Source organism: Gekko japonicus, unplaced genomic scaffold (assembly GCF_001447785.1).
Source record: "Gekko japonicus isolate JY-2015 unplaced genomic scaffold, Gekko_japonicus_V1.1 scaffold354, whole genome shotgun sequence".
In the NCBI taxonomy this organism is placed as follows: domain Eukaryota; kingdom Metazoa; phylum Chordata; class Lepidosauria; order Squamata; family Gekkonidae; genus Gekko; species Gekko japonicus.
The window spans coordinates 1,157,529-1,179,541 of NW_015161415.1; the positions used below are offsets into that span (position 1 = coordinate 1,157,529).

The 22,013-nt window shown below is 41.6% G+C and overlaps 1 protein-coding gene across 1 annotated transcript in view; it reads left to right on the forward strand.

The window, feature by feature from the left end:
- The window catches only part of LOC107124162 (plasma membrane calcium-transporting ATPase 2-like), a 265,585-nt gene that overhangs the window by 127,427 nt on the left and 116,145 nt on the right, over positions 1-22,013 (forward strand). Inside the window, 3 exon segments of the mRNA XM_015427552.1 lie at positions 3,140-3,262; positions 6,249-6,281; positions 10,428-10,520. Of these exon segments, the coding sequence (XP_015283038.1) occupies positions 3,140-3,262; positions 6,249-6,281; positions 10,428-10,520 (249 nt within the window).

Below are 22,013 nucleotides of genomic sequence, written 5' to 3' on the forward strand. Positions count from 1 at the left end.
AATGCTGCAGTCAGATGATAGGGAAGTTTGCTTGCATAAGCATTGTTCCATTTGCATTAGATAGGATCTAAGCCACAGACTGGTTGAATGAGCTCTTTTTGTGAATGGAGAAAATGATCCTAGTCACTGGAAAGTTTTAGAAAAGATATGAGTATGCTTGACCTCAAACAAAGAAGCTGCACTCTGTCGTATGGTAATATGCACTGGTCCCCGGCGATTCTTTAGTACGGGTATATTATATATTTAATTTTTCTGGCAATTGTGACCCTGTAAATATTCAATAGATTGGATACTTAGGTATATACAAGAAAGAGACTCATGAGAACTGATGGGGGAAATCAGCAGAAATTCCTTTCCACCTGACAGTACCCAATCCCCTCCTTTTGTTCTGCCTTTGCTGGCCTCTTACCCACCCACCCAATTGCCCCTTTTCTCCTTCTGCAATCATCCCAGTTACAGAATTTCTCCCCCTATCCAACTTTTCCCAGTTGCCAGATTTTTCTTCTCCATCCCTCTGCCTCCATAATCACTGAGTTCCTCTTACTCCCCTTTCCTCTTGTTGTTTCCTTCCACCATCGAATCCCTATTCTTTTTTCCTTTAACCTTGTCATGCAACATCTTGAGCTACTAAGCAGTCTAAGATGTCATCTGGGTTCATTTTTTTTCTTTAAGGATTAATTTTTGAAAGTGCCTAATCACCACTTTTTAAACGATTTATTTATTTGTTGGGATTTTTACCCTGCCCTCCCCGCAAAGCGGGCTCAGGGTGGCTATTTTTGTGCATATTTTTGTGCAAACTACAGGTTATTCCATATTTGCTGAAAGATACATCCTAGCCCTGGTCACCCCTCCCTTTTAGATTTTTTTTAATTACCTGGGTTAAGAGAAATATCCTGTCCATCTTTAACATTAATGAAGCTTATCATTTATATGTACTCCATTCTAGGTACTATATGTACGAGATCTCATGGAAAATGTGAAAAGCTCTGTTGCCTTTAGTTTATATGTCTCAGTGTGGTGGAACATTTTTTTTTAATGAACAGAAGTAGAAGAAACTATGTTCGCAAGCACAATACATTATTAATGGATGCATTAAAAATGTACACCTCACTTTAGTATAATTTAAACAGTGTGCTATTTCTAAAATTAGCTGTGTATGCTTTAAGGCTGGACACAATATCAGAAAATATCTTAGCACTACTTGAGACGAGGCCTTAGTCTAGAGGCATTAAAGTATGCAGTTTGGTGTAAATTAAATATGGGTTGAAAATTACAATAAAATTCTATAATACATGGACACACATGTTTTCCTGATGAATTCAGCAGATCTTATTTCCAAGTAAGTGCATGCAGGATTCAGACAAGTCCCTCTTAACTTTATGAATGGGGTAAGGCAATGAAAGTAAATGAATTAGGATTAAAACCATTTGGTGAAGTCTTTTGCTCCTGCCAAAGGAACACGTGACAATGGCAAAGGTGTTTGTACATTGTATTGGGGTAGAAGGAAGGAAATGCATTGCTTAGACAACTGGCCAGTTTTTATAGTCTTGCTGCATGTTTCATTTTAAGGGATGATGCAACTGTCCTCACAACATAGTGCAGGAAGACAGGGAACCCCTGCATTGCTAAGATACTGATAGCCAAAGCATATCTTTCTGCTGCCCTTTGCAATGGTGTGGCCGCAGCACCTTGCTCACTTTTGGTGTTTCCATATAGGTCATTTGACCCAAGTTCAGTACTTCCCCATAGCATCGTGGCATACTTGTGCACCACGAGATTGCTTTTTGGCACTCTTTCTCAAACGTGCTTTGTTCTCAAGGTGTGGGAAAGACTGCAGCAAAGTTTGAAAGGCTGTCACGTGGATGGAAAAGCTTGGATTTTCCTGATCTCATCCACATAGCAGCCATTTGCCCCTCAGTAGCCATTCACAATCAAACGTCCAGCTGCCTTTGTCCTTTACCTATAAGCTCTTACACAGCACATACATGAAATTCAAAGCAGTTCACGTACATTGTGTCAGTATTGGTTGGAACATCCTTACAGTTAATACGTCAGTTTTGTAGATGGCTAAGGGATGGTGGTCTGTTTCGGGACACCTAGTATGGTACAATGCTATAGAGTCCACCTTTCAAAGCAGCAATTTTCTCCAGGGGAACTGATCTCTGTCAGCTGGGGATCAGTTATAAAAGCCGGAGATCCCCAGGCCCCACCTGGAGGCTGGCAGCCCTAGCCCTGATGAATAGGGGAGCTGTGAACTGGGACTCTTGACCAGCATTACATTCCACCTGGTGAATCCTGGTATATAGTAAATCTGCACAGTCATTATATCAGCTTGCAGGACTCCCAGCTGGTTTGGTTGTGCTGCCTGAGGGCACAGAGTCACAGATGCAGAGCAGCAAAAAAAACACACACAAAAAAACTGCTGTTCCTGCTGCACTTTGTTCTTTTTTTAAAAAAATACTTTTTCGTTATTCTACAAGAAACAAACAGACATACAAACATATAATCAGGGATAATTTGCATCCATACTATATCCGGTTATTAACCTCATACATCAACCAGTTATCCTTACTTTTCAGCACCTTACAATGTTTACATGAAAATCTTTGCATGCACTAAAGCATGTAATTCACTGTCCTTCTATTTCGGTTATATGCCTGTAAAGATCAGTTACTATTTTCTTCAATCCATTTATAAAATTTGGACCATGTATTTTCAAAAGCTGCACTTGGTTCTGACTGGAAGCAGTCAAACCAGGATTTCCAAGCAGACTCTGGTTTTTAACATTCACCACACTGTGGTTTGTTGAATAATCTGTGGTTTATCGTGTGGGTCCATGTCTGAGATTAGATTTGAAACATGGATTTCTTGGCTCACAACTTGCACTGTTAGCTGCTATATCATTTACCATTTTGGAAAGGTAGGCCACAAACTAGTGTACAGTTTGGCATTTTTAAGCATATTGATTTCCATGATCTTAAGCAATGCTTAACTGAAGATTAGATCAAAGCCTTAAAATAGCACTTTGTCACTCACTTAACAATTCTTTTTAATTCTTTGTACCATTGCTCTTAAATAAAATACAAATTACTAATTACTAAAATGCAAATTACTGATGTCTGTATTTTAAATCGTTTAGGTACCCATGTTATGGAAGGCTCAGGAAGAATGGTTGTTTCTGCTGTGGGAGTGAATTCTCAAACAGGGATCATCTTCACTTTATTAGGTGCTGGTGAAGAAGAGGAGAAGAAGGATAAGAAAGGTACAAGTTCGACCACATGTTCTAAATCTTCCCTTTGAAAGATCTGTACTGAAAGATATGTACATGTGTTGCTTTCACAAAAGCACTTGAATTTAAGACAATTTGGTTCCACCATTTACAAGTCATGACCTGGGAGCACCCCAGCTTCCCTGAGTCAGATTGTATATGATATTTCAGACAGTATACACCTTGTAGAATGTGAGGAAGGAAGAGAAATAAAGTGCCTGAATCAGCTTCAGTTTAATCACTCCAGCTGAACTCTAGCATCATACATCATCACACTTCTTAAAATTGTTCCATACTTTCTCTCCACTAGTTATATTTAAACCGGGCATTCTAGTTAATGCTAGACAGCAAACAATACTCATGAAACGTTTGCTGACAGAATAAACAGTACCATTCCAGTGATTTGAAAGATAATGTCTAATTTTGTAGTCAGTGGGGGACTTCGTACACACTGGGTTGGATCCCACAATGCCCTTATACTAAAAGAGAAATCATGCTCCAGAGGAAAGAGTCTTCTTCAGAGCAAGACTCCTCATATAGAGGAAGATAGGATCCACTCCACAGTCTACAGGTCATCTAACTGAGGATAAGAAGATAAGAGAAGCCAATGGCCTATCCAGTCCAACACTCTGGGTCACACAGTGGCCCAAACCCAGGTGGCATCAAGAGGTCCACCAATGGGGCCAGATGTTAACTATGGGAAATCTTTATTGGCCAGAAAGCAGTTTTGGTCTCAGGCCACTCCTGATCTATTTCATTTCCAGTGCCAGGCACCCAAGCCTTTTGAGTTTTTAACAGTAATAAATGACAACGCCTGTGGGGGGGGAGCCCTTCCTAGATTACAAGCACTGGAGAATCAATAATAGGCTTCTGCTAGATTGTTTCAAATCATCTTCCTGTATTTCTCATTTAAATAAATGGAAATGTTTGTTTCCTCTATAAAAAACATACTTCACTAGGAGAGGAATGGCTTACAAACTTTACCTTTGCACAAACACTAGTAATGGAAATGTTTGTTTCCTCTATAAAAACATACTTCACTAGGAAAGGAATGGCTTACAAACTTTTTTAAAAAAACTTTACCTTTGCACAAACACTAATATCATTTTGTGCATGGCACATGGTTTAAATCTTGGTAAAATACAATCTCTTTTGGTTTCAGTCCAGAGTATAATATAATGCACCATATCTGGGTACTTTGTAAGACCTGCCTTCAGTCCCTCATGCTCTAAAAGTCATGTTAGAAATCTGAAGGAGGTTAAGGAAATCTCAGTTTCAGCCCTTTCGTGTCTTAAGTTAAATCTTCTATCACAGGTAGGAGTCTTACACTGGTGCAGGGGATCCCCCACCCCACTCCTGTTTTCTGCTGCTGCAAATGGCCTTAATGCCAGTTATGGAGAAAACCTGGAAGTCACATCACACCTCTCTAAGAAGAGCTGGAAACTATGGCCATACCATTACTGATGGCTACCTCCCCATGTCCCAACCACTCAGTCGCCTGCTGATTGACAGGCCAGGCTTAGCAACCCTAGGTAGGAGATATTTGGAAATCTCTGCCTGAGGCCCTGGAAAGCAACCGCAAGATAGAGTACACAGTGCCAGCCTAGATGGACCAATGGCTTGACTTGGTATATTGGAATTATACTGTGTGTACACAGTTGAACACAGATTTGTTATAAAATCATGTATAGAATGGAAAAATTCATGGAGTATTTCTCTCCTCATATGAAATTATATCAAACTATGCACATACTTCAGTATTGCAGATAGGTTTACTGTACAGTCATTGACAGTGGGACTTGAAAGAGCACATGGCCCATTCATGGGCCATTTTTCTCCTAGCCAGGCTCATTTTCAGGGCTTTTTAATGTGGACAGTGTAAAAAGGGGATGGCCAAAATGTATGTTCAGTATTATTTTCCTGTAGAATATCTCAGAAACACACATTAACATATGAAGCTGCCTTATACTGAATCAGACCCTTGGTCCATCAAAGTCAGCATTGTCTACTCAGACTGGCAGTGGCTCTCCAGGGTTTCAGGCTGAGGTCTTTCATATTACCTGATCCTTTTAACCAGAGATGCTGGGATTGGATGTGGGACCTTCTACATACCAAGCCCCTCTCCAAAATCAGATAAAATCATTTGATTTTATACATGATAAACACTTTTTTTACAGTATTTTCTACCTCCATCCTTGTATATTGAGCTCTAGGTTTGACTGAAGCTGCTGTGGTTTCATTCAGGCTACTTTTCTCTGTTTCTTGCTGACAAATTATTCCAGTATGATCACTGGGGATTAAAATCTGTTGTCTTGGATATCAGCAACAGGTGACTCAAAGCGTTATAGTTACTGTTAATTTAGTTTAAGCAGGTATTGTGTAGAATAAAAAAAAAACCCCACTGGCTGCCAACTTTTAGACAGCACTTCATTGCCTAAAATCATGCTTTTAACTCTGTAAATACATACTCTTTCTTGAAACGATATTTAGTTCATTCTTCCTCCATATTTTTTGTTTAAAAAAAGAAACAACCTGCCTGTCTGAATTGTCAACTATTAAGTATAACGGGGTTACGTTTGCCACATAACTTTCATAAAATGGCATTACACATCCAGATAAGCATCTAACAAAATGCTTTCAAAAATTTCTGATATGCAATCGTTCTGGTAAGTCTCCCATGGGTTTAAGGCAAACTTCATGGAACTGCAGTTCCCCAAGTCCTGTGCCCGTGCATTCTCTGTTCCCTTAAATAGGGCTTATGCAGGATTCCATCGTGAGGTCCAGTGATGCAGACTGTGATTACTTAGCAACAATGCTCACTGGATTATATCCCTGAGTTCTTGGCACAAGCATCATACATTCATTGTGTGTATGCTTGAAGCTTTTCTGAAACTCTACCAGTTATGCCTGTTTGCATGTTAGCCTTCTCTAGGCACATACCTTTCTCCCGCATTAACATTTTGTAAAAATCATTATGCAGGTGTGAAAAGGGAGGATGGACATCAGCTTCCAGGTAGAGTAAAAAAGAAAAGGCTGAAGCTTTTAACTGGGGTTCTCCTGCAAATGGTGCTGCAAATTAGACCTGAGTGAATGGTCAAAAAAGCAAAAAAAAAACCCTAAGAAATGTGTATTCGATATAATTGAAACCATAAAGGAAATTCTTGTTGGACTGTGTGTGACCCCTTTCTGTGAGGTCATTCTGTCTATACTGCTTTAAATCCTTCAGAACAGTACATTTCAAGTTTGGTTGCAAAGTTACAGGATAACACATATTTCAATACATTCTGCAATAATTACTGTGAATATCCAAATGTACACTAAAACCAAGTTTAAATGAACAGGACAGTGTCACTATAATTCCTTTGGTGCTAACGGGAATTTGAAATTATGACAAATTGACCTGGATTCAAAGAGCTACTTTAAGCATGTCCAAGAGCCTTGAGCAAATGCAGTGGGATTTTTCCTTTGAGCCTTTTCCTTTGAACTCCTCTGTGCTTCATAAGTGGTTTCTGATATGGTGGGGTGGAGGTGGTAGTGGTGTTGAGAAATCATGTCTAAAGTCCCATTGAGCACATAGAAAAGAGCAAGAGTCCAGTGGCACCTTAAAGACTAACAAAATTTGTGGTAAGGTATGAGCTTTCATAAGTCAGTGCTCACTTCTTCAGATACAGCTGCCCTTATACCTTGGAGAGTAGAGGGATTTCAGATGCTGAATGACAATAGCAGGTAAATGACAATAGCAGGCTTGATTGGATTAGGTATGATATGCAGTGGGATAGTAGGCACGGGGAAATCAGCGCTGGTAATGAGACAGGAAACCTAGGTCTTGATTCAGTCCAGGAGGATGCATTGTCTTGAGCTTCATTATCAGATGCAATTCAGCAGTCTCTCTTTCTATTATCTCTTTGAAATTCCTTTGTAAGAGCACTGTTACTCTTAGGTCAGCAACTGAATGTCCTGGAAGGTTAAAATGTTCCCCCACTGGTTTTTTAATGTTGTGGTTTCCAATGTCAGACTTATGTCCATTTATTCTTTGTTGTAGGGACTGACTTGTTTGTCCAATGTAGAGGGTGGAAGGGCACTGCTGACCACATGATGGCATAAATCACATTAGAGGATGAGCAGGAGTATGAACCTGAGATGGTATGCCTGATGTTGCTGGATTCAGTGATGCTGTTGCTAGAATCTATATGAGAGGGAAGTTGGCTGGCTCATTACCAATGCTAATTTCTCCACACCTACTACACTTCTGCATATCATACCTAATCCAATCAAGCCTGCTATTGTCATTTACCTGCTATTGTCATTCAGCATCTGGAATTATTCCACTCTCCCAAGTTATAAGGACAGATGGACTCACATTCTAGCTGTATCTGAAGAAGTGAACAATGACTACCACAAATTCTGTTAGTTTTTAAGGGGCTACTGGACTGTTGCTCTTTTCTGCTGCTACAGATGAACACAGCTACACATCTTGATCTACTTCATTGAGCACATAGAATTAGTTGCACAGATCTTTGGATTTGGATTAGTTTCACAAACTTAGGCTATTGTTTTTTCCTACAACATGTGGGATAAGTGATGGATAGGATAGATTTAACAATTGACTTCTTGCCTATCGTCTGTGTCACTCCGAGTGGGCTGTGACTCTGGTATAGTTGGAATTTCAATCCCTAGCTTTGTGTACCTATTAAGCAAAAGGTCTCTTAGCTAATTCCGTCATCATAATTCAAATACAGACCCAGGTGTTGCGGCTAACAGACTGGTGGAGGATGTGGACATCCTCCACCAGTCTGTTAGCCGCAACACCTGGGTCTCTGTTTGAATTATGATGGGGGAATTAGCTAACAGACCATTTGCTTAATAGGTACGCAAGCTAGGGATCAAAACGCTAACTATACCAGAGTCACAGCCCACTCAGAGCAACACAAACAACAAGCAGAGATATATTTTATGAAATTTATTACGAAAATAGCCCTACTACAATCAGCTAATTAAATAAAAATATCACACGCACACAAACACAGAAGAGCTAGAAAATAAAGAGTTGAGGCAATCTTAAAAGATCAGAGACAAAAGAGGGCAAAGCATTGGGGAGAGTGTTGTATAGCTACCTGTCCAGATGTGCAGAGATCTATGAAGAAGGGATTATGGCCCAAACAAACATTTTGGGGTGGACTGCCAGTTGGCATCAAGGCAGAGACACACAATGTGAGGTCATGTACTTTGATGGATATAGACAATGGAAAACCATGCAGACCAGTGGGAGAACTTGGGGGGCTTGCCCCAGGTGAGGACAAAAGATTACCTGGACCTGTGATGAGTCCCAGGAGTGTGTGATGCCAGGAAGGGCAAGACCTAGGTGTGACCAATGAGGTTTCAGAGGGGCAAAGTCTGGATTTACAATAGTGTTGATGGGATTGCTGGAGATGGCTGAATGGGTTTGGGGACTATTGATGGTCCTGCCACAGCAAATTGAATAGGTTCCCAGGTGTAACAAAAGGTGGGAAATGGGTCCCTGATTAGCATCAGCAAGGATCATTAAACATTTGAATGTTTGATTGGTTTATCTTGGTATCCTGAGGGATGGAGCAGGAAGGACAGCTGTGGAGACAAGGGATGGAGGCACACACAAGGGTTACTTGGGGGTTTGGAGACAGAGAAGCTATTCACCAGGTGGCCTCTGAATAGCCTTTAGAAATGTAGATCGTTTACCTGGTAGAACTTGGCGTTGTTTCATATGCATACCTTGCTGGGTGGAGAGGGAGGTTGCCTTGGAAGGCTGCCTTGTGTAAAACCTGAAATTGAAACCCTTTTCCAGAGCTTTTGGTTAGCTCTGTGGTTCAGTCCAAGCGTGCCTTCCTTGGCCTGAGTTTGTTGCTCTCTGGTTCAGGTTAGAAGTGGCGTGCCCCTGCTGTTGGAGCTACCCTTGAGTAAGGCAACGCTTCTGGGTAGCTATCAGTTGAAATTTAGAACTGGCTCTCATTGGTCTGAGTGCTGCAATGAACTCTATCCCCTATATTCTTTTGCTATAAACACATGGCAAAGAGACAGGTAGAAGAATCATACACGTTCACATACTTTATTACTCATGTTAAGGGTTTCAATTAGTTATACCATACCATGTCAATTTATACCATCAGTTATTTATACCATACCATGTCAATTTGGAACTGAGGTCAGTAAACTGCTCTGTTTTCCCAAAAACCAAAATTCCAAAATCTGGGGAGAAACCGAAATAAAGTGTTTGAAATGTTCAGTTCAAAATCAGCTTGAAATGTTCTGTGCTAGAAAAATCAGTAAACAACAACCACAACAAAAGAAAATTACTTCAGATCTATTATTCGTTGCAGACTGTTCACTCAGCTCTGGCCCAGATCAGCTCAATCAATCAACATAAAATCTGCTGGGAATTTTTGCTTCCTCCTGATATGAAGGAACTTCTTGACTGACTTATTCCCTTTTGCGAGGAAAACTACTAACATTGTGATTTTCTTTTCTTTTCTGTCACCATCCAAAGAAAAACAGCATATTGGTAACAAAAATTATTGTGTAGACCTTGAACTGAATTTATTGCAGAGAGCCAGATGTGGCAAGGAGTTATATTCTTGGGCTTCCCAAGTTGCACTTACATGTAACATTGAAAAATGTGCTTTATTCGTTTGAAAACAAATGGAAAGTTATTAAATAGGCACTTTTAGATGCATACATAAAATAGTTTCATTCTAGAAATAGTAATATATGGATTATTTTTAAAAACTAAGATTTTTTGTAGTACAACTACTTAATCCTCATTTCTTCTTCAACTAAAATCCATATTTAAAAAACCAAGAGAATTTAAGAATGCCTGCATAGAGGCGCACAGATTAGTACATAGTACTGTGTAAAGTCAGTTCTCACCAACTCTGTTAACTCTGTTAAATGTCTTTCACGTTTCCTTTTATAATATTTCATGTATGAGTTTTTGTTTACCACTTTTGTAACATTCTTGTAATAACATTCATTTTTAGACATTCTGTTGGTTACTTTAAAACAGTTGTTTCAGGAGAAACCCCACAAAGGCCACATTAGTCCCATAAATGTTATTGTTTCTGTCATGTGAAATTGTTCATATTATTATGATTTATCCTTTTTTCTTTTATTCATTATTACTCAGTAGATTCTTCCCATCCTTCCTTCCACCCTCCTTCAACTACAGATGGGGCAGCAGGTGCAAATGCCACTGATAATGCAAATGCCAGCTTAGTCAATGGTACGTTAAGAACACCTAGCTTGTTTTATTTGATGGATTTCTCTCCTAACTATATAAGCTTCCCTATTTCTCTTACGAACTGCACAGATGTCGTATGTGCATGTGATTACCTTGTGAGAGCTCTTATTGTACCGCAGCTTATAAGAGGCGCCACAAATCCCAATGTCTTACTAGCCAGTCAAATCTTTGTTTCTTGTTGGAGCAAAAATGGGGAGAAAACAAGCAGGATTAAGGACTTAAAAAAAACAACAACACCTCATTGATTAAAACCATCATAAGCAATCTACAAGTTCATTAAGATAAATCTGTTGCCCCCCACACACACACTCACAAGGTTTTCAGTGTCAAACCGTTGCTGCCAAGCTTTTTCATGTATCTTTCAAAGAAAGCATGATTTTGAATGCTGTTTTTCATTCTACTCTTCCAGTGTGGCACTCTCATAAGCATTCATGGTCTCCGTGTAGCTTTGGGAAACAATTCTGCTGGGGTCAGGAATCTGGCTTAAAAACAACCAGTATCATTGTAGTGCTGGTGTGCTGCTTTCCCACTCCCCCCCCCCGTCAGCACTGAGCAAAGCAGCAGATTCATTTTAAGCAGTGAATGTTTCCATGTCCTCTTGTGCATGTGCTTGGATATGGATTCATACATTTCCAAATTATAAGTTCTGTTTTGAAACATTGGATGTGTCTTAGGCCAGTTTCTTCGCTCCATTTCTTGGCATGCCCATTCTATAAAATGCCTCTTAAGGAGATCCATTTGTAGTACATGTATATGGGTGGCTTTTAGCTCATGTCTGGATAGGACACTTGCTTTGTAAAGGACTATAATAGCCGTTACATTAATTTTCATGCTTTTAGGATCTATGTAATGATTTATTTGGGGCACCCTTAACAGTGATAAAACATGGGTGTTATATTAATGCTTATCCTATTTATTACACACATGCACGCGCGTGCAACTGAACACTCCCCCCCCCAACTCTGTAATATTGTTATTTTCTGGAGTCGTGGAGGATGACATGCCTGTGGATGTTTCTTATTCAACAGAGTAACAGTCTTATCTGCCATTCTTACACATGGATACATTGGGAGAGCTTTTCTGCATAAGCCCCGTTGAAATGAATGGCAATCATAAAAGAGCACAGTGTGTTCTTTCGATGCTTCGGTTCGTTACAATGGGGCTTCCGCAAGAGAACTCCCAAGTGGATGAGGTGCCTTTAGGAATAATGACAATGTAAAGAGAATTCAAAAGAAAGAGGTAAGAAAGAGATCCAATGGGGGGGGCACATTGTCCAGGAGAGTAAGCCAAGCTCAAATTTTGGCCAGAAACCAAATAACTGCTTAGTTTTATGTGAACAGTTTACTGTGCAGTTTTTTAAACTTGGCTATAAGTCATGCCACAAATTCCTTTTGAAATTTCCATTAACTTGGAAAGCAGTTTTGCCATGAGGAAAGAGGGCTGCTTTTTGAGGCGAATAAGTCTAAATTGCTGTTAGGCTCACAAAACCTGTTTCGTAGTTCATGGAATCCTGGCCAAAACTATTTCTAACTTTGCCCATGTTTTCATTATACCCCGCCCCTTCTGAATCATACGGCTATCAGAATGTTCAGCAATTTCCAAATTCACAAGATATATGTGGGCTACATAGATTGAAATTGGTCTGTGAGAGCACAGTGTCATAATGTTCAAAAGATTCCTTATAAACAAAGAATGCAATCTTGGTAAGATGCCTTCATCATCTATTAAAGAAGGCTGGCTTTGATCCAGAAAAGCTTCTCAATAAGGCTTTTTTAAAAAAGAAATTCCTAACTAAGGCTTCAAAAGAGGTGTGCGTCTCAGTTCTTTAATGTATCACAGAATGTTTTTTTCCCATGAAGTATTTTTAGCTTTAGTTCCAAACAGTTTCTGAACAACTAATTTCTGTCTTGGAAATCAGGACTCTGGGGGTACTAAATGTGCACTACAGGATCATTTCTGTGTTTACAGTGAAATTATTCTCCAGTGGCACCTTGTCTGAAAAGCTTAGCAGGCATCACTTACTACTGGAACTGTTTCCCTGGTTCTGAAGTTCATTCTGTAAAGACAGGCTGCTTGGTCTGCCACAGAATCTCTCCTTATAGCCTTTCATGTCCTTTGCTACTTATAATGAAGTCTGTAACCAGAGCTAATTGGCCTGAGCTAGTCATATATCTGCCTCACCAGTCCAGTCTCTATTGTGGTCCAGTCAGTAAGAAAGATTTTGCCTTACTGTTATTGGCTTAAATTCTCTTACAGGTGAGGTGTAGTCCTAGCTGGTGAGCAAGCCATTTCCTTGCAGTCTCCTGAGTATACATTTTACTCGACCCAAGGAGTAAAAATAATTCATTAACCTGTTCAGACTTTATGTCAAATCAGTGCTTTAAACAATCGAGCCTTAAATTAGTACCTATTGTGTAATATTTCCTTCGTTATGCTTAGGGATGGTGCTGGTATGTAAGATAACAGTTATTCTTATCAACCTCTACATGATAAGAATAAGTATTATCTTACAGACTAGCACCCGATTTCTACTTTAATGAAAATTTCAAGCAAATACCTAAGAATTCTGAAGAGCAATGGGGTGGGGGTGGAGCCAAGAGGACACATAGGAATGGGAGCAAGGAATCCCTTGGCTTGTGGGGGACCAGGGAAAATTGCCTAGAGATGCTTCAGCTCCTGTGAGCTTTGCTTACTTCCCTTTGCCAGTGGTTATAACTTATCAGGCAGCCAATTAATCGACGACTGTTTAGCTGTTCAGTCTATTCATGTGCATTCACCGGAACAAACTACTCACAGTGATCAGAAGCTGATGCCAGGCCAATAAGGGATCATCTGGGTACTAGCTTCTGATCTTGTAGTTAGGAAGTTTTGCTCTTCTCACTTTTCTAGTGGGGCGCTCAGAAGCATTGCACCCAACTTGTGGGAGAGAGAGAGGAGAGAAATGCTTTCTGTCTTTTGGAATGGAGAGATTAAAAGCATTGCATTTGTCCTTGCCCAGCTTGGAGTGGGGATGGAGGGGAAATGAGCTCTTCTTTTTGCAATGCAGAGATTTAAAGCATTCTATCTTTCCTTCCCAGTTTGGATCAGAGGGAAGGTTTCCCTTTTGCAACTTCTATGTATACCTATGAATCTGCTTCTTCTCCTCTCCCTTGCTATTTTGCTGAGGAGGTGGGGTGGATAAGAACCTGACTGACAGCTGATCCCCCATCAGCTGTGAGTTGGTTCTGAGGAATACAGAGCTGCAGACTTGTCGAGCAGCCATTTGAGTTGTCCAAAGCAGTCTAAAGATAACCCTGATCAGCTGACATTTCAGTTGGGAGCGCTGAACAAGGTAAGTTCATCTGCCAAACAGATTCACTGGGAAATTCATAACATTCTTACAATTGCCTCAGTTGCCCCTCCAGGGAACTCTGAATATCAGCACTAAGATGACTGATATAGATACGATTGACCTGAACAAAAAACTGCTAGAACATGCTTTTATGAAGGCTGAACTTTGCATTGCTGTCGCAAGATAAATTTACCATACCACATTTGGAAATTTTGAGAAAAGTTAACTAGGTACGTTCTGAAGTGTCCACTATTAAAATCTGAGAATTGAACTGGTCTGCAGCCATCTTACACTATGATAGCAACTGACTGTGCTGTCAGCACTGTGCCACTATCTGGAGCTTGGCACGAGCTGTTTAGAGTATATAAAAAGGTAAAGGTTCCCTTGCTCAAAAGCCAGTCGAATCCGACTCTAGGGTTGCGGTGCTCATCTCCGTTTCAAAGCCGAAGAGCCAGCGCTGTCCGAAGACTTCTCTGTGGTCATGTGGCCGGCATGACTAAACACCAAGGCGCACGGAACGCTGTTACCTTCCCACCGAAGTGGTGCCTATTTATCTACTTGCAGTTTCTTGCTTTCGAGCTGCTAGGTTGGCAGGAGCTGGAACTAGAGATGGGAGCTCACTCCGTCATGCGGCACACTCGGGTCTTGAACTGCTGAACTACCAACTTTCCACAGCCTGCAGTTCAGCATCTTAACGACTTGAGTCACCACATCTCCTTTTAGAGCATATACTGATCAACAAACAGGCTCTCAGCAAGCTAGCCCTAAATTTCAGGGCAAGAATTTACTTGTGTATTAATAGCAAAGATAGTAATTCGTAATGATAGGTGTATTCAGTAAGGCTATATGGGTAGCAGGAGATCTGCTATATGGGTAGCAGGAGATCTGCTGGAATAAAGTAGGGAGGAAGGAATGGCCCGTATTAATAGCAAAGATAGTAATTCGTAACGATAGGTGTATTCAGTAAGGCTGAGTGAGCTATATGGGTAGCAGAAGATCTGCTGGATTAAAGTAGGGAGGAAGGAATGGCTCATCTCTGGATTTCCTAGTCAGGGGAATAGCCTGGTGAGGTGGTGATTTTCTAAAAATGCAATAATCCCTGAGTTGGAAGGAGTCTTGTTGGCCATTTAGTCCATGTTCAAGCAAGAGATCCAAAGTTCACAGTGCAGCCTTCGAAGTCCACTTATTGCACTGTAAAGCATCCCTGAAAGACAGCTGTCCAGATTCTGCTTGAAGACCTCCAGAGAAGGAGAACCCATCTCTAAGTAATTGGTTCCATTGTCAGTCTGCTTAGGAGGTTTTTCTTAATGTTAACCTAAATAAGTTCTAATGCACTCGCTAAATTTTACAGTTTACTGGTAAAGTTGTTTGTGTTGAATCCAAAGATTATTTTTTTTGTGAGTATAAGTAGCTCCCTTAATGTTAACCTAAATAAGTTCTAATGTACTCGCCAAATTTTACAATTTATTGGTAAAGTTGTTTGTGTTGAATCCAAATATTATTATTTTTTTGTGAGTATAAGTAGCTTCTGTGTTTGGAAATATTTTTTCCAGAGGATCTCTGCTGGATTTGTTAACAAATGTTGAAAGTAGAATGAGCCAGTTAAAATTAGGGATGCTTCAACCCCACCCCTCCTCGTGGTTCAGCTCATCTCCTGTATGCAAACTGCAATTGACAGCCAATTTATTGATGTGGCATTTGGCTTTTTATGACCTGTACATACCTATTCAACAAGAACAGGCAATATAGGGAAGTGGAGAAGGGAGATCAGATCCAGCAGTTACTACCTTTTTCACTTGGGGGGGGGGTCAGAAAGAGACTCTCAGCTTATCAAAGGATGATTTTCCCCCTCCCAAACACTGCTGTGTGCTTACAACTACTAGTCAACGAAGTAGTTATTGAAGACCAAAGATAGCAGGAATACATTTCGGAACAGTACAACAAAAGAAAAGAAGGTAGAAATGCAAGGTTCAAGCTATTTAAAATAAAGTGCACTAGTACTGTCAATATATTATTCATTTATTCATTAACTACTGTCACTGTGAGTCAATCATTTAGTTTTCAACAGAACTTCTTCTGTTTGTATAAACTGAAGCCAACTGTACTGAATTCTGTGTATTCAGAATATAATTTAACCTGCAGTAATTTGCAACAAAAGACACAACAGTATCCCCTTGAGGTAGTTTTCATGTGGCCTCAGAAATCTGCGTTCCATTTACACTATATGTGTTTCTTACGGATAACTACATATAGGTAAAATCTTATAATCATTTCTCATACATATCAACAGTTAATGATACCACTTTTACAGTCTACTTCTTACACCAGGCAAAATGAGTATGCTGAAACATGTTTGGCCTAAAAAAAGAGATGTTATTTCATGTTGGTTGTGTCATTCATTCCTTGGGTATGATCCACATTGTGCCTGTTTTGGGGTCCAGCGTGGTCAAAGAACACCTGCACATTTTGGCAGATTTGTCCACTTCTGTACAGTTGCCTGGGGGACTGATAACAGGATGCATGGCTTAAAAATGGGAAAGATTTGACTGAAAAACGCCAAAGACCAAAGCAGTCTTTCAGTGAAAAACTATGTATGAGGAAACAAATAAGGTTAATACTGTGTAAATACATCTGGTAGTTGTTGCATATTTAAGGTATACGTAGACACAGTGAGCATTATAGACAAAATCTCTGTTGCATGAAGTAGAGATAAGATAGTATTATGAAAGCTATAAAAATGTATGTAGTTCAAAAATCTCATGCTGTAAAACAGTACATGTGAAGCTTTATATACTATAAGAGATCTGGGGCTCAAAGAAAATGGGATGCTTTGAGAAAGATTTGCATAATTTAGCTTTTTCAGGCTCCAAGAACAAAAGATTGCCAATGCTGCTCTATTTAAAGAGACTTAAGGAAGGTATTTCTGCTTTAGAATACGAAAAGGAGGCATGGTGAGTCAAAGTGTCACATAGCAAAACAACACCTGCCTAATGGATGAACACTTCATGCATCAGAAGAAGTGTACCGGAATAAAGTTTGTTCATCCTAAAAATACCATTAGCAACCTAAATAACCCAGTTTTGGCAGAGCTCATCAGGACTTGTGAACTAAGTAGGGTTGGTCATGGTCAGTATTTGGATGGGAAGACCACCAAGGAAGACTGGGATTGCTAGATATAGGAAGACAATGGAAAACCATCTCTGCTCATCTCTTCCCTTGAATGCCCCCTGGCTGTGGTTGCCATGAGTCAGTTGAGACTCGAAGTCACATTCTTTTACTTCATAAGATGCCACTGGACTCCTTTTATTTCAGGAGAACATAGTGGTTCATAAAAAATTCCAGTTAACTACATAATATACAATCTGTCGTCCAAACGTTATATGGTAAATATTATATGGCATGGTTTTTTTAAACAGCTAATACAAATATAGGTTTGTGGGTTGTCTCCCACAATGGCAGGAGACCTCCCACTGTCACCCTCTCTTCCAGGCACCACTTAGAACAGCAGCAGGAGAAAATCTTTTTTTTTTTAATCACCATCAGGCAAAGAGCTAATACAAATATAGGTTTGTGGGTTGTCTCCCACTATGGCAGGAGACCTCCCACTGTCAACCCTCTCTTCCAGGCACCACTTGGAACAGCAGCAGGAGAAAATCTTAAAAAAAAAAAATCACCATCAGGCAAACATCAGCCATCTCTAGGAATTGCCAGTAACGATATGGATCTTATTTATAATCTCTGCATCACACCCTTGGGACTCTAGGCACCTGCACTGACCCCGAGCAGTGACTTCTAAGCTCCAGAATGGATTTTCATGCCCCTTCCCCTGCGCATGCCCAGGAACTCCACTGCTCATGCCTAGGGCGGAGTGCAGAGATCCCACCAGTTCTCTTCTGACCGCTGTGCAAACAGGACGTGTTTTCCTCGCTCCAGTCGGTGAACTTCTGTTCTTCTACTTAGCTCCTGTCTTCTCCCTAAAAAAAATTTATTAAAAAATCTATCATCTTCCAATTCTCCTTCTTCCCCACCTCACCGGTCTATGTGGGGGTTCCTCGAGAGGTGTTCCTACTGTGGGAGCAAGTTGGTTCCAACCAACAGCCACTCCCTATGCCTGCTGTGTTTAGGTGAAGCCCACCTAACGGACACTTGCCACCACTGTGCTAAATTTTCAAAACAGACCAGGAAAAATAGGGTGGCCTGCCTACAAGCTACGCTCTTGGAATCTGCCTTGGCCCCACCTAAAATGGCCACCAAATCCACTGCAACTGAAGGATCGACCAATCCAGCGCCAGGCTCAGCCTAACACAGGCTCCCTGCGGACAAAAAGACAGTGTCTAGGAAAACCCAGAAGGAGAGTATGATCCTCACCAAACAGCAGCTCAACTCCAGCAAGCATGTGCTTGGACACCTTTGCCAAGACCCTCACTTCCGCCGTGATATTTCGTTGACACTCGTGGCTTCGATCCACCGCTCTCAATCTTGATACAACAGCTTGCATTGAGGATTTACCCTTTGATAGTACTGGCCTTTTCCATGCCACGACTGACACAGTACCACATGACATGGATAAGAGCATGAAAGCTTCATGAAATCTGGGTGTCAGCACACCTTCTCGATCGTACAAATCCAGGTCTTGGTGTCGGTCCTGGCTTCGCCGTCAGTTCAACAGGCCATCTCCCGATCAGTCATGGAGACCACAGCATCAACAGCAGAGAAACAGGCCATCTTATACCTCTAAATCTAAATTTCAAACATCACAGCAATCCTCCAGATCAAAAACCCTGTGGACTCTCAAGCAGAGCCTTTGACTTAGCTGTATTTGGTGCATCAGACCAGTCTCACACCATCCATCCTTGCAACATACGCCTTCACACCCATCTTGCAGCCTAAAGATGCATCACCACAGATAGCTGGGTCCTATCCATCATCTCTTGTGGGTATGCAATAGAATTCACTCACCTACCTCCTACTGTGGGGGTAATCCCCACTCCACCATTGGCAGCCTTATTGGAAGAAGTACAATCCCTTCTTGCCAAGAAGGCCATAAAACCGGTACCTCCAGACTCGAGGAGACTCAGGTTCTACTCCTGGTATTTTATGGTACCCAAGAAAGATGGTGGACTTCGGCCAGTCATGGACCTGCACGCTCTCAACAGGCTTATCATTTATCGCAAGTTTCAGATGACAGGTAAAGGTTTCCCTTGCTCGAAAGCCAATCAAATCCGCATCTAGGGTTGCAGTGCTGATCTCCATTTCAAAGCCAAAGAGCCAGCGCTGTCTGAAGACATTTCCGTGGTCATGTGGCCGGCATGACTAAACGCCAAGGCGCACGGCTCTCTCCCAAATACTGTTGTTGCTGCAGGAAGGTGTTTGGATAGCCACGATCGATGTACAGGACACGTATTTCCACATCAACATCAGGACACAGCACAGATGCTACCTACATTTCACAATAGGGCAAGAACATTACCAATATACAGTTCTTCCTTTCAGGATATCTACGGCCCCAAGGGTATTCACAAAAACAATGGTCATGGTTGCAGCTCACCTGTGACTCCACAGCATAGTAGTGTTCCCCTATATTGATGGCTGGCTCCTGGTGGCCAACTCAGAGACCCAACTCCTGCAAAATATAGACATAACGCTGTCATTACTTCAGGAACTGGGCCTGAAAGTAAATTTGAAAAAGTCCAACCTTTCCCCTTCCAAATAGGTGCAATTCATAGGAGCCATCATAGACTCCACGGTATGCAGGGCTTTTCTGCCCACCCAGAGGGCAGCAGCCATAATATCTCTGATTGGACAACTCAAGTCAAGGGGGACAGCAACTGCACTCTCCATCCAATGCCTGCTCGGCCTCATGGCAGCAACTACTATGGTCCTCCCCTTTGCAAGACTCAGGATGAGACCCTTGCAACTCTGGTTCCTAAAATGCTTCAAACCTGGCACAAACATTCTGACCATGCAGTTCCCGATACCTCTACATGTGCTCCTGTCCCTCTGCTAGTGGGAAAACAAGCCCAACCTGCTGGAGAGAGCCCCATTCTAACACCCCACTCCCACAGAAACTCTCACCATGGATGCCTCCTTATGGGGATGGGGGGCCCACTTCCAGGGCATGTTGGTGGGCTCTATCTGGACAGGACTTCAGTGTTGTCACCACATCAACTTTATGGAGCTCCTGGCCATCCATTTTGCCCTCCTCTCTTTCCTCCCAACCTTGCAGGGGAAAGTCATCTCTGTCCTTACAGACAACATGATGGCCCTCAGCTACATAAACCATCAAGGGGGAACAGTATCCAAGAGACTTTGCCTCCTGGTCATCGTGTTTGCAACAAGTGATCTTCCAGGAGAACAAAACACTCAGGCGGACCTTTTGAGCAGAGGAGGGGCCATCCTGCTTGAGTGGGAACTGAACTGCACTTACTTGTGCACAGTGTTCAACATGTGGAGACAACTGTCCATAGACGCTTTTGCAACAAGGTCAAACAAGAAATGCCCACAATTTTGCTGCAGGGGGGCATAGATCCAATGTCCCTGGGGGACAGTCTCCTCTTCCCATGGTCGCACAGGTTCCTCTTCCTGTTTCCTCCAATTCCTCTCATCACCAAGGTTTCCATCAAGATCCTGCGGGAGAGGTCAGAGTGCATTCTTGTCACTCCGTGGTGGCCACATCAAACTTGGTTCCCCATTCTCCTCCATCTGTCCTGCGGGGAGTTCCACCATTTCCCCCTCCTTCTGTCTCAGGGGGGCAAAGTCCTCCACCACAACGTCCCACCTCTGAGACTGATGGCGTGGAGGATTACCTGGATCTCTTCCCTCAACAGGTGAGGGAGGTTATGCTGAACTCCAGGAAAGCCTCCACCAGGAAGTCTATGCCTACAAATGGTCTAAATTTCCATCCTTTGCTTTGGAGCACGGAGTCTCCTTGGTCAGGGCAGGGCTTCCTCTTGTCTTCAGTTACCTACTAACTCTGGTGGACAAGGGTATGAGCCACTCCTCCTTGCGAGTATACCTCGCAGCTATTTCGGCCCACCATAATTGCATTGATGGCTCCTCAGTGTTTGCCCACCCAGACACTAAGCATTTTCCGAAGGGCTTGATGTGTCTACACCCTCTAGTGAAAGAGCCTACACCTGTGTGGGGCCTGCCCCTCATCCTTCGTGACCTGACTCGGCGGCCAAGTGTGACCTCCACTTACTGTCCTGGAAGACAGCCTTTCTGGTCGCCATTACATCAGTTAAGCGTGTGGGTGAATTGAGGGCACTAAGATGCGATCCGCCCTATCTTCGTTTTCATGGTGTGTCACTATCACCTGACATTAAATTTCTTCTGAAGGTCATTTCTTACTTTCATCTCCAGGCGGAAGTCTCCCTGCCAACATTTTCTTTGGATCCTCTCTGTGGCCCGATAAGGCCTCTTCCTGGCCACGTCTATGGCTTTCCTTGCAGCAGATATGCAAAGCTGCAACATGGGTGACACCCACCATGTTTGTCAAGCATTATACTTTAGACCAGTGATGGAAAACATTTTAGAGACCCAAACTGCAACCCAAAACCCACTTATTTATCACAAAGTGCCAACACGGCAATTTAACCTGAATACTGAGGTTTTAAATTAGAAAAACAACTCATACATTAACATTTTTGTCTTAAAAGAAAAACACAATAACAGAGCTTTCAATGATACAAACAACTTTTTATTGAAAGGTAAAAGTTTGCATTTGGCATGCTTTTGAACAATTAATGTGGTTTTTGCTGTTGTATGCATGCTGACAATTTGTCTAACCTTGGCTCATACTTTGTAAGTTTGAGAGCAACACATGCAGCACTCAGGTCATCTGTTAGTCTGTTTCTGGTGTCAGATTTGATATAATTCAAAGCTGAAAACAGCTGCTCACAAGCATAAGATGATCCAAACAACGTAAGGAAAGCAATCCTTCTATCTTCTCAAGTGTTTCACACAGGTCAAATCAAATCCAAACCTTTTATTGGCATATAACTAAAGATACAGTAATCTAAATACAAAATCATCACAGAGTAACATCACACAGGTCATAGAATTTATTTTTCCAGATAGAGCTTTCTTGAAATTCCAATAGCTCCATTTCCACATTTCCTAAATCTAACCAGTGTAAGCAGGAA